General features: G+C 45.4%; 1 protein-coding gene across 1 annotated transcript in view; it reads right to left on the bottom strand.

Annotated features, from left to right (window-relative positions):
* USP13 (ubiquitin specific peptidase 13) overlaps positions 1–12,725 on the bottom strand; it is a 106,631-nt gene extending 93,906 nt beyond the window's left edge. Inside the window, exon 1 of the mRNA XM_070753674.1 lies at positions 12,254–12,725. Within this exon, the coding sequence (XP_070609775.1) occupies positions 12,254–12,409 (156 nt within the window). The 5' untranslated portion in view covers positions 12,410–12,725. The remainder of the gene's footprint in view (positions 1–12,253) is intronic.
* Positions 12,726–12,967: the final 242 nt, after the last annotated feature.

Genomic DNA, 12,967 nt, shown 5'->3' with positions numbered 1-12,967 from the left:
GGGCAGGTGCCTAAGGGAAACGGTGGCCGGCAGCGCTGCTGCAGGAGGACCCGTGTCCGAAGAAAGCCGGTGAGAGGGGTAGTTTTTGGCTGTCCATAGCCAAAAATGGTGTTTTTACTTCCGCGCCGCTATACCGCGGAAAATCGAGTATCGCGGGAGGTCTTGGAACGTAACCCCCGCGATAATCGAGGGATCACTGTATAGAAAAAAGTTTTTAAAAATTAGCCAAGTAGAGTTGCAGATGCTTCAGAAGTCAGATCTATTCAGCAATGCACCTTTCTGGGATCCATTTATCCTCGTCCCCCCCCCTCTGACTTCGGGAAGCAGCCTCTTGAGTGCCTCTATTTTCTCCTGCATAACCACACATGTGTCAATAATTTCCATTGATTTAGTGAGCGGTCCCTCCTCTGCTTCCTTATACTTTGAGAGAGCTACTAAAAAGATGAAACTTGAGAAGAGGTTTTACAAAAAACGATCCAAATTTGAATAAAGGTGACCTTGCAGCCCAGACAAATGGAAGTCCAATCTCCTCTTGAAAGTCTCAAGTGTTGGAGCACTCACAACCTCCGCAGCCAGGCCGTTCCACTGGTTGATCGCTCTCACCGTCAGAAAGTTCCTCCTTATTTCCAGGTTGAATCTCTCTTTGGTCAGCTTCCATCCATTGTTCCTTGTCTGGCCTTCTAGTGCTTTGGGAAATAGCCTGACCGCCTCCTCTCTGTGGCAGCCCCTCAAGTATTGGACCACTGCTATCATGTCATCATGTGTTTTTAATAGGAAAGTGAACACAAGAACAAGGGGGCACAATCTGAGGTTAGTTGGGGGAAAGATTAGAAGTAACGTGAGAAAATATTATTTTACTGAAAGAGTAGTAGATTCTTGGAACAAACTTCCAGCAGACATGGTTGATAAATCCACAGTAACTGAATTTAAACATGCCTGGTATAAACATATATCCATCCTAAGATAAAATACAAGAAATAGTATAAGGGCAGACTAGATGGACCATGAGGTCTTTTTCTGCCGTCAATCTTCTAGGTTAATAATAATAATAATAATAATAATAATAAGAAGAAGAAGAAGAAGAAGAAGAAGAAGAAGAAGAAGAAGAAGAAGAACTACTACTACTACTACTACTACAACAACAACAACAACAACAACAACAACAACAGAGTTGGAAGGGACCTTGGAGGTACAGTGTTCCCTCAATTTTCGCGGGTTCAAACTTCGCGGAAAGTCTATACCACGGTTTTTCAAAAATATTAATTAAAAAATACTTTGCGGGTTTTTTCCCTATACCATGGTTTTTTCCCACGCAATGACGTCATATGTCATCGCCAAACTTTCATCTGCTTTTAATAAATATTTTTTTTATTAAACTTTAATAAATAAACATGGTGAGTAATAATCTAAATGGTTGTTAAGGTAATGGAAAATTGCAATTTAGGGGTTTAAAGTGTTAAGGGAAGGTTTTTGATACTGTACATAACCAAAAATAGTGTATTTACTTCCGCATCTCTACTTCACGGAAATTCAACTTTCGCGGGCGGTCTCGGAACCCATCCCGCGCGAAAAGCGAGGGAACACTGTATTCTAGTTCAACCCCCTGCTTAGGCAGGAAACCCTACACTACTTGAAACAAATGGTTATCCAACGTCTTCCTAAAAACTTCCAGTGTTGGAGCATTCACAACTTCTGGAGGCAAGCCGTTCCACTGATAAATCATAACAACAATAATAATAATAATAATAACAATAATAAACCAAAACAAAAGCAACTATTATATTATTATTAATAATAATGATAATAATGATAATAATGATAATGATAATAATAATAATAATAATAATAATAATAATAATAATAATAATAATATTTGTATGCCACCCCTCTCCGAGGACTTGGAGCGGCTCACAGCAACAATAAAATACAATAGAATACAAATACAATATAAACTATATTAAAAAGCCCGGCCTTATTGTTAAAAACTAGCAATTCTAAAACAATCACACTGTTTTAAAAACTCCCAATGGATCACCGATCCCATTCGTACTAGGTGGGGCCCGTCACTGGATAGGAGTTTAACAGGGTACCTAAGAAAGGGTCTCATGCTGCGGGTTGATAGATTAATATCAGATCTCTTCCCCCCATCCCCCACCTCACTGATCCTATTCCTCCCTCCCCGTCTTTTAGCTGCCATGTTTTGGACTTTTATATTTTGAATTATCGTATTTTTTGGAGTATAAGACGCATCGAAGTATAAGAAACACCTTAGTTTTGGGGGAGGAAAATAGGGAAAAGAATCTGCTTACCAGGTATTCATCTTAGCCAGCACATTATTTTATCCCCTGATTAGGGCATTAAAAAAACTTTATTCAGAGAGAGTAACAATGAAAGAGCTTCTTTCAAGCCAGTAAGAGCTGGGAACATTGTTAGCACCTGGTTAGGGCAGGGAAGAAACTTATTCCAGCAAATTAGAGCAATGGGAAAAAAAACCCTGCAAAGACTTAGGGCTTGGAAAACAATCTTTGCGGAGAGGAACAACGAAAGAGCCGGCAAGGTAAGAGCTGGAAAGATTGTTAGCATCTAGTTAGGACTGAAAAAAAGAGCTGTATTCACAGTATAAGACACACCCAAATTATCAGCCTTTTTAGGGAGGAAAAAGGTGTGTCTTATACTCTGAAAAATACAGTATTTTATTTATATAGTTTTATCTTTTTAATATCGTAAACTGCCCAGAGTATTACCTTGTAGTAAGATGGGCAACCATTAAGAACATAAGAAGAGCCCTGCTGAATCGGGCCAAAGCCCATTGAGTCCAGCATTCTGTGTCACACAGTGGCCCACCAATTGTCCTTGGGGATTTTGAGCAGAAAGAGAAGGCAAGACCCTCCCTTTCCCTTGACCCCCAACAAGTGGTACTCAAGGTTTATTTACTTAAATGTAGTACAGTATATAAATACATAGTAAGTTGCCCTGGGATGAAGCCATACAGGACTTTCTAGATCAAAACCAAGATATTCAGGTTCGAAACGCTGTTGGTAACCAACTTGGCAACTGTTAAACAGGAAACTATACCACAATTTATATATGAATGTGTGCCTTCATAGCAGTGTGTTGCTTTCGGTTTGGACCATTCCTAGAACTGGTAGCAGTGGTGACAGAGGCTCTGCCCACCTGCCTGTTCTGCCAGCGTGTCTCAACCGCCAGTAATTACAGGGTAATTAGTCCAGGAAGACACACACCACGCGATAAAAGGAAAACCCAAAAGTTTTTATAAACAGAAAAACAGAAACAGCTCCCTTTTTAAATGTCAAAGGGATTTTCTGGTACACACAAGGCACAGGTTAAATGCACTCCAATTGCTCACCCAATAACTGGGAAATTGAGTCCAATTCTAAAGTCTAGAGAGTCCACATGCACAATCCTGAATAGCAAAAACTACGATCTTGACAAAACAATGAATCAGATAAACTGCCATGAGGCTAAAACACCAGGCTGTACTTTTATCTGTAGCACTAATTACAGCAGCCCCACCCAACCACAGGTGGCCTCATTTTCTATTGTAATAATCCTTCAGTTGTTATCTCCTAGGCATCACTCTACACATGTGTCATTAATTCTTGTTCAGAATCCAGGGATGATACAGATGATTGATCTCCTCCTGGGCTGTCTGCCAAACTCCCCTCTTCCCTGTCACTCATGCTTCCTTGGTCAGAGGAGACTTCGTTGACAGATTCTACTGGGAGCAAAACAGACCTGCGGCATGTGGATGTCTCCCCCACATCCACCTCCACATTCCTTGGGGCAGGAGCTGGGCCAGAGCTAACCACAACACCACCCGGGATGCTTCTGCGCATGTGCAGGAGCATCCCACACAAATGCAAACTAATTTAGATTCCACTACTGGTGCGCATGCAGGGGTGGGCAGCAGGCAGGACGGGGTGGAACGCAGTTCCACCAGCAGAAATGAAGATGGGTGCATAGCTCCAGATGATTGGTGGCTGTCACTTTCTGGATTACTGGTCTTGGCTCTCCTTTTTTTCTTTGCTGTTGCTGCTGCGTCTGCGCTCCTTGCTTTTTTCCTCTTTCCTCCTTTCTGGCCTTGGACAAGCTTCCCTCTCTCCTGCCTGGCTCCCCTCCAGCCTCATGCGGCCACCTCCTGCCTGAGGTGCAAGAAGAAAGCATGGGTAGAAGCAGCCCTGGCAGCATTTATGCTTCTGGCAGCACCCGTTCGCCTAGCTACACAGACTGAGGTGGGGGCGTGACCCAGGAAGGAGACCGTGGGAAACATGAAGCAAATTGTCACCAATTTACCAGCGAGAGACACTGGTAAGGTTGTAAGTCGAGGACAAGAATGGTGGAAGGTTTTAAGCATAAAACGTATCAGGAAAGACTTAATGAACTCAATCTGTATAGTCTGGAGGACAGAAAGAAAAGGGGGGACATGATCGAAACATATAAATATGTTAAAGGGTTAAATAAGGTCCAGGAGGGAAGTGTTTTTAATAGGAAAGTGAACACAAGAACAAGGGGACACAATCTGAAGTTACTTGGGGGAAAGATCAAAAGCAACATGAGAAAATATTATTTCACTGAAAGAGTAGTAGATCCTTGGAACAAACTTCCAGCAGACATGGTTGGTAAATCCACAGTAACTGAATCTAAACATGCCTGGGATAAACATACATACATACATACATACATACATACATACATACATACATACTTACTTACTTACTTACTTACTTACTTACTTACTTACTTACTTACTTACTTATTTATTTATTTATTATTTGGATTTGTATGCCGCCCCTCTCCGAAGACTCGGGGCGGCTCACAACAAGTGAAAAGCAATCCAATACATAATCCAATTAATTAAAATATTGAAAATTTTAAAAAAAACCATATACTAAAATACATACACACAAGCATACCATATATAAATTCAATGTGCCCAGGGGGAGATGTTTAGTTTCCCCATGCCTGATGGCAAAGGTAGGTTTTGAGGAGTTTGCGGAAGGCAGGAAAAGTAGGGGCAGTTCTGATCTCCGGGGGGAGTTGGTTCCAGAGAGTCGGTGCCGCCACAGAGAAGGCTCTCCCCCTGGGGCCTGCCAACCGACATTGTTTAGTTGACGGGACCCGGAGGAGGCCCACTCTGTGGGACCTAATCGGTCGCTGGGATTCGTGCGGCAGAAGGCGGTCTCGGAGATATTCTGGTCCGATGCCATGAAGGGCTTTAAAGGTCATAACCAACACTTTGAATTGTGACCGGAAATTGATCGGCAGCCAATGCAGACTGCGGAGTGATGGTGAAACATGGGCATACCTAGGTAAGCCCATGACTGCTCTCGCAGCTGCATTCTGCACGATCTGAAGTTTCCGAACACTTTTCAAAGGTAGCCCCATGTAGAGAGCATTACAGTAGTCGAACCTCGAGGTGATGAGGGCATGAGTGACTGTGAGCAATGAGTCCCGGTCCAGATAGGGCCGCAACTGGTGTACCAGGCGAACCTGGGCAAACGCCCCCCTCGCCACAGCTGAAAGGTGGTTCTCTAATGTGAGCTGTGGATCGAGGAGGACGCCAAAGTTGCGGACCCTCTCTGAGGGGGGCAATAATTTCCCCCCCAGGGTAATGGACAGACAGATGGGATTGTCCTTGGGAGGCAAAACCCACAGCCACTCCGTCTTATCCGGGTTGAGCCTGAGTCTGTTGACACCCATCCAGGCCCCAACAGCCTCCAGGCACCGGCACATCACTTCTACCGCTTCGTTGACTGGGCATGGGGTGGAGATGTAAAGCTGGGTATCATCGGCATATTGATGATACCTCACCCCATGTCCTTGGATGATCTCACCCAGCGGTTTCATGTAGATGTTAAATAGCAAGGGGGAGAGGACCGACCCCTGAGGTACTCCACAAGGGAGAGACCTCGGAGTCGACCTCTGACCCCCCACTAACACCGACTGCGACCGGCCAGAGAGGTAGGAGGAGAACCACTGAAGCACAGTGCCTCCCACCCCCAACCCCTCCAACCGGTGCAGAAGGATACCATGGTCGATGGTATTGAAAGCCGCTGAGAGATCGAGGAGCACCAGGACAGAGGATAAACCCCTGTCCCGGGCCCGCCAGAGATCATCCATCAACGCGACCAAAGCGGTTTCCATGCTGTGACCGGGCCTGAAACCTGACTGCTGGGGACCTAGATAATCGGCTTCTTCCAAGGACCGCTGGAGCTGGAGTGCCACCACCTTCTCGACAACCTTCCCCATAAAGGGAAGGTTGGAGACTGGACGATAGTTGTTAAGTACGGCTGGGTCCAGGGAAGGCTTCTTGAGGAGGGGGCGCACAAGCGCTTCTTTATAGAGTGTTGGAAAAACTCCCCTCCCCAAGGAAGCATTGGTAATCTCCTGGGCCCAGCTCCGTGTCACCTCCCTGCCGGCCGAGACCAACCAGGAGGGACACGGATCCAGTAAACAGGTGGCGGAACTCACAGCTCCAATGGCCTTGTCCACTTCATCAGGTGTCACCAGATCAAACTCTTCCCAGACAGGTGGACAAGTACGTGCCCCAGTCACCTCGACTGACTCATTGTCAGTCGATTCTGTTTTACAATTGGAGTCGAGATCGGCCCGGATCTGAGCGACTTTATCAGCGAAAAACGTGTTAAACTCCTCGGCACTACTCTGCAAGGGCTCCCCAACTCCCCCCTGTTTAAGAAGGGAGCGGGTCACCCTAAACAGAGCGGCCGGGCAGGATTCCGCTGATGCAATCAAGGCGGCATGATACGCGCATCTTGCCGCCTTGAGCGCCACTTTGTAAGTCTTAATAAAAGCTCTTACAAGTGTTCGATCAGATTCAGACCTATTCTTCCTCCATCGCTTCTCTAGACGTCTCTTTTGGCGTTTCAACTCCCGGAGCTCCACGTTGAACCATGGGGCTCTACGGGGTCTAGCGCCACGGAGAGGTCGCAAAGGCGCAATCCGGTCGAGATCCTCCGCAGCAGCCGTATTCCAGGCCTCCGCAAGAGACTCCGCCGAATTGTGGATGAGTGCCTCTGGAATAACCCCAAGCGCCGTCTGAAAACCCTCTGGGTCCATCAGGCGTCTGGGGTGGAACATCTTCATTGGTTCCGCCTCCCTGCGGGGAAGGATTGGAGCCAGGAAGTCAAGCCGTAGTAGAAAATGGTCTGACCATGACAAAGGCACTGCTTCTAAGCCCCTTAGTCTCAGACCATTACTCAATTGCTCGGAAAGGAATACCATGTCAGGTGCGTGCCCCCCCTCATGAGTCGGACCCTATCCATCCTAAGATAAAATACAGGAAATAGTCTAAGGGCAGACTAGATGGACCATGAGGTCTTTTTCTGCCGTCAGTCTTCTATGTTTCTATGTTATTTAACAATTCACTTGAATGATGATGATCATTCAAGCCACTCCCACTTTATCACATGACCAGCAAGCCACTCCTCCCCAGTCACACGGCCATTAAGCCACACCCACAAAATAAGCCACACCCACAGTGTGGCAGTAAAAATTTTGGCTGCCCATTACTGTGTGCATGTATGCACTCAGCCAAGTAAGCGCACGTCAGTAAATGTGGTAGTAAAGGCAGATGGTCTTCGGCACACATCTCTATGTTTATGAATTAGAATTAGGCTTGCAAATCACTCCCTTGGACATAAAACTGAATGCTACAAAGAATGTTCCGCTGAGTCACAGGCGGCCAGCCAGAAGGTCAACCCCAGAGAATGAAAAAGACAACAAAAATCTGAATTCATGACTCCCAAATAATGAGGGAGAAACCAGACAGGCAAGCCCCCTCTCCACACTTCTATTCAGCTGAAGCTGACCGTTGCTAAAATAAGAATATCCCAATTGGGATGGACAATGTGAAGAAAAAAAGGAAAGTGGCCGTATCTGCTTTGCAGTGGTGGGTGACAGCTGGAAAAGTTAAAACGGTTCAAGAAGTTAAAATATCAGAAGAAAGAATGTGTGCCTTTCTTTCAAAGACCTCTGGCTACTTGCGACCTCAATGTGATAAACCTAGAAGAGTCACTTTTTCTTTTTTAAAAATTTTTTAAAACTCTTTATTAAAGAAAAACACCAACACAACAAAATATACGTGTTTACATATACAGACCACAAAAAAGTAATTGGAAAATGAGGAATATGAAAATGAATACAAATATGTGGCTTTTACATTAAAGCTCTTTCATAATAGGTAGTTAGGGTCTTGGTTAAATTAAAAAAAGAAGAACAACACATTAAGAAAGTGAGAAAAACTGAAAGAGGGAAGGAAAGAAAGAAGAGAGAAAGAGAAGAAAAGAAAAGAAAAAAGGAGAGGAGAGGAGAAACATAGAAACATAGAAACATAGAAACATAGAAAGAAACATAGAAACATAGAAAGAAACATAGAAACATAGAAACATAGAAGACTGACGGCAGAAAAAGACCTCATGATCCATCTAGTCTGCCCTTATACTATTTTCTGTATTTTATCTTAGGATGGATATATGTTTATCCCAGGCATGTTTAAATTCAGTTACTGTGGATTTACCAACCACGTCTGCTGGAAGTTTGTTCCAAGCATCTACTACTCTTTCAGTAAAATAATATTTTCTCATGTTGCTTTTGATCTGAGAAGAGAAGAGAAAAAAGAACTATACGTATGTACAACAAAGATATGTCAACCTCTCTGTTGACTGTTGTATCACACAGCTTTTATGATCTTGTTACATTTCTACTGTTTACTGATGTTTTTTAGTAATCTTTGTTTTATCTAACATGAATTTCTAATTCTAAAACTAATACTTTATCCCATTGTTGTAGTGTATTAATTAAATTGCCTGTGTACGGTTTCAGCCTCGTAAATGGAAACGTCTCTCCTATCCTGAAGAGTCACTTTTTCACACACCAACTTCTCCTAAACTAAAATATAACTCCCCTGTTACGTTCAGTAGCTCCTAAAGATAAGTGTCTGCAAGTTGAATTACCTACACTGCTGTTTCTCCTCCTCCTAGCTAGCAAGTACAGTCGTTGGAAGTTTAATTATGGCAAGGATAATTAGCCTACAGGTAGAACCATTTACGTTCAACTTTAAGATGTGTGAACTTCAGTTCAAGGCTGGCTAGGAATTCTGAGGACCCAGATTATTGGGGGTGATATGCTGACTCTGTAAACCGCTTAAGAGGGGGCTTTAAAGCAGTATATAAATGCTATGGCTATTGCTACCTTATTTCCACACATGTTAAAATTGGCAGAATTGATAAACACTAAGCTAGTCAAACACATTTAATAGTGCATAAACTCAGAAAACTACATTACTCAAGAGAACCTGGCTAAATTAATACAGCAAAAAAGAACTTAATTTTCCATATGGAATAGAAGCAGTAGAAGTCACAAATATTTATCCCCCAAAAAATTAAATGTTACTTTGTTTCTGCCCAGGAGTGGAAATAAAGAATTGCCATCAAAGGCTTTTTTGCTTGTGTGTGTGTGTGTGTGTGTGTTACTTTGATAATTCATTTCCTAGGTTTGCACCAGGTGCTGAATCATCAGCTAACCAAAGCCTCACCAAGATCAATACTAAAAATCAAGGTACTGGATTAAGGCAGCTACTTTAGCAAATACCTTTAATAGACCTGGTTCAATACACTGCATTGTGAGGAACAGACAAGCTAATGGGGAAAAAGTGACATTTTTATATTTGGCAGTTCCAATAAGGAAAGACAAGCAGGGCAGCTGATGGCTTAAAATCAGCAGAATTGGGCTATATTGCCAATAAAATGGGATGAGTTGCATATGGAGGAAGGAATCTTATTCCCAGGCCTGTAACCAACTCCAAAGTCCAACTTTCAGCAAAATACTTGCATCAAGTCTAAGCAGACTTACAACTCCAAATATATATTCATTTGGAATGGAATTAGTTTGCCATTACTTTTAGATGAGGTTAACAAGAGTTGGAAGGGACCTTGTGGGTCATCTAGTCCAGTGATTTTCAACCTTTTTTGAGCTGCGGCACATTTTTTACATTTACGAAACCCTGGGGCACATTGAGCGGGAGGGGGGGGTTAAAAAAAGTTTGGACAAAAAAATTATCTCTCTCTCTTCCTCCCCTTCACTCTATTTCTTTCTCCCTCCCTCTTTCTATCCCTTTCTTCCTCTTTCTCTCTCTCTCCCCATCCCTTTCTTTCCCTTCCTTCCTTCCTCTGTTTTTGCTCTCTTCCTCGCTCCCTCCCTTCCTCTATGTCTTTCTCTCTCCTTCCCTCCCTCTCTTTCTCTCTCTCTTGCTTTCTTTCTCTCTTTCGCTCTCTCTCTCTCTTTCTTTCTCTTGTTTTCTCTCTCTCTTGCTTTCTTTCTCTATTGTTCTCTTTCTCTCTCTCTCTTTCTTTCTCTCTCTTGCTTTCTTTCTCTCTTGCTTTCTTTCTCTTTCTTTCTCTCTCTCTTTCTTTCTCTCTGAGCTTCGCGGCACACCTGACCATGTCTCGCGGCACACTAGTGTGCCACGGCACACTGGTTGAAAAACACTGATCTAGTCCAACCCACCCATTGACAAATGGCAGCCCAATCTCTTCTTGAAAGCGTCTGGTAATGAAGCTCCTACAACCTCCCAAGGCAACTTCGGTTGCATGGATTGATTGTTCTCACTTTCTTTCATGGTTGTTTTTTAAATTTCCCAACCTGGACATTTCCTGGTGGTCTCCCATCCAAAGCCCTCCCCATAACCAAATCTAACCCCCCACCTTCCCTTTTTCTACCTGTGTAGAAAAATATAGATATAGCCATCTATAGCTACATTTAGAATGGTCAAATATCTGGCAACTCCAAATCTCAACCCAAAAGTGCTCTGTCCTACACATTGGGGGGGGGGGGAAATCAGAACACCAAATACAAGATGAATAGACAAGACCTTACAGACAACCCTCACTCCGTAAAAGACTTTGGAATACTCATATCAAATGACCTAAGTGCCAAAGGCCATTGCAACAACATTGCCAAAAAGGCTTCAAGAGTTGTTAACCTAATCCTACCTAGCTTCCACTACGGAAATCTCACACTGCTAACCAGAGTTTACAAAACATTTGCCAGACCAATCCTTGAATGTAGCTCATCTGTCTGGAATCCACACCGCATTTCGGACATAAACACTTTAGAAAATGTCCAGAGATACTTTACTAGAAGAGCCCTGCCCTCCTCCACTCGCAACAGAACACCCTACGCAACTAGACTTACAATCCTTGGTTTAGAAAGTTTAGAACTACATCCTCTTAAATACAACCTAAGCATGGCCCATAAAATCATCTGCTGCGACAGTCCTTCCTGTGAACGACTACTTCAGCTTCCACCACAACAATGCAGGAGCACACAACAGATACAAACTTAAAAGTAAACGGCTCTAAACTCGTCTGCAGGAAATTACTTTAGTAACCGAGTAGTTGATGCATGGAACTCACTACCAGACTCTGTAAAACTACATCTGTGCCGCCACCAAACTGGAGGAGGGTAGGGGCAACACGAATCTCCGGGGGGTGGGGGAGCTGATTCCAGAGAGCCGGGGGGCCCCACAGAGAAGGCTCTTCCCCTGGGTCCCACCAAGGCGACATTGGGGGTTTTAAATTCAGGTTTTATAAACTTAGTTTTATATTTGACTTCTTTTCATTGTCTTATACTTTAGATGGTTGTAAGGCGCCCGGAGTCGGGTGGCATAGAGAAGTCAAATAAAAAAATAGATAGAGAGAGAGAGAGAGAGAGAGAGAGAGAGAGAGAGAGAGAGAGAGAGAGAGAGAGATAAACAAATAAATAAATAAATAGTCTACTTCACTGTTTCCCAAACTTGGCAACTTAAAGTTACTTGGACTTCAACTCCCAGAATTCCCCATTCCCCAACTCCCAGCATTCGCTGGCTGGGGAATTCTGGGAGTTGAAGTCCAGATATCTTCTAAGTTAACAAGGTTGGGAAACACTGGTCTAGTTGACGGGACCTGGAGAAGGCCGACTCTGTGGGACCTAACCTGGTAACTACAGGTTAGCGCCCAACCAGGGATGGTGGGGATGATGGGAGGTGTAACCCAAGGTAGAAAGGACAGGTGCGCGGGGTGTCCAAAGCCTCGGCGCGCGCCACCGGGCGAGCGCGATTCTGAGGTAAATGAGGTTTGGCAAGGCAGCGCGGGGAGAGGGAACGCGAGGGACGGAGGGGTCGTGGGAACGCCGCGCAGTGCGGGCCAAGGAATCCGGGCAGCCTCCGGCTACTTACGGGCGACTCGTAGGAGAAGGCACACTCGGTCTTGTAGACGCGGTCGCCCGTCTTGGGCACCCGGATGGTGGGCATGTATGGGACCAAGAGTTCGCCCACGTCCCCGGCGGCTGTCGGCGCCTCCCGGCCCTGCGCGAACAAGGCGGCCCGCTCCATCTTTCGACGCTGGCCGGACCCCCGAGAGCTGCGCCGGCGGACGGTCGGCCGAGCCCGGGCAGAAGCGCGCAGGACGAGGCCGGCCCGCCCGCCCGCAGGGGCGGAGAGACGCTATTTTTAATCCAATGGAAGGCAGAGCGGCGGCGGCGCGGCAGCTGCTGCTTCTCCCAAAGCGGGGGCCCCCGCCCCGGGGAAGCCCTGCCGGCGTGCGACCGGAGCCGGAGAGCGCCCGCGGGGGTGGCTCGGCGGTCCAGTGGCCGCCCTCCCTGGAGGCAACGCTCTGCACCTGCTCAGGAGTTCTCGGGCTCCCTCCCTCGCTCGCTCCCTCTTACTTTCCCTCTACCTCCTTTCTTCTCTCCCTCGCTTTCCCTCTCCTCCTTCCATTCTTCCCTGCCTCCTTCACACTCTCTCTCCCTCCACTCATCTCTCCTCTCCCTCCCTCTCTGCCTCCTTCTCTCCTTCCCTCCTCTCTATCCCTTTCATCCTCCCTCTTCCTTCTCTCTTCCTCAGTCTCTTTCTCTCCCTCCCTCTCTCTCCTTCCCTCTTCTCTCCCTATCC

The sequence above is a fragment of the Erythrolamprus reginae genome, chromosome 5 (assembly GCF_031021105.1).
Source record: "Erythrolamprus reginae isolate rEryReg1 chromosome 5, rEryReg1.hap1, whole genome shotgun sequence".
Lineage (NCBI taxonomy): Eukaryota > Metazoa > Chordata > Lepidosauria > Squamata > Dipsadidae > Erythrolamprus > Erythrolamprus reginae.
The sequence above is the reverse complement of the archived record's forward strand: the minus strand, read 5'-3'. Positions and strand labels throughout refer to the sequence as shown.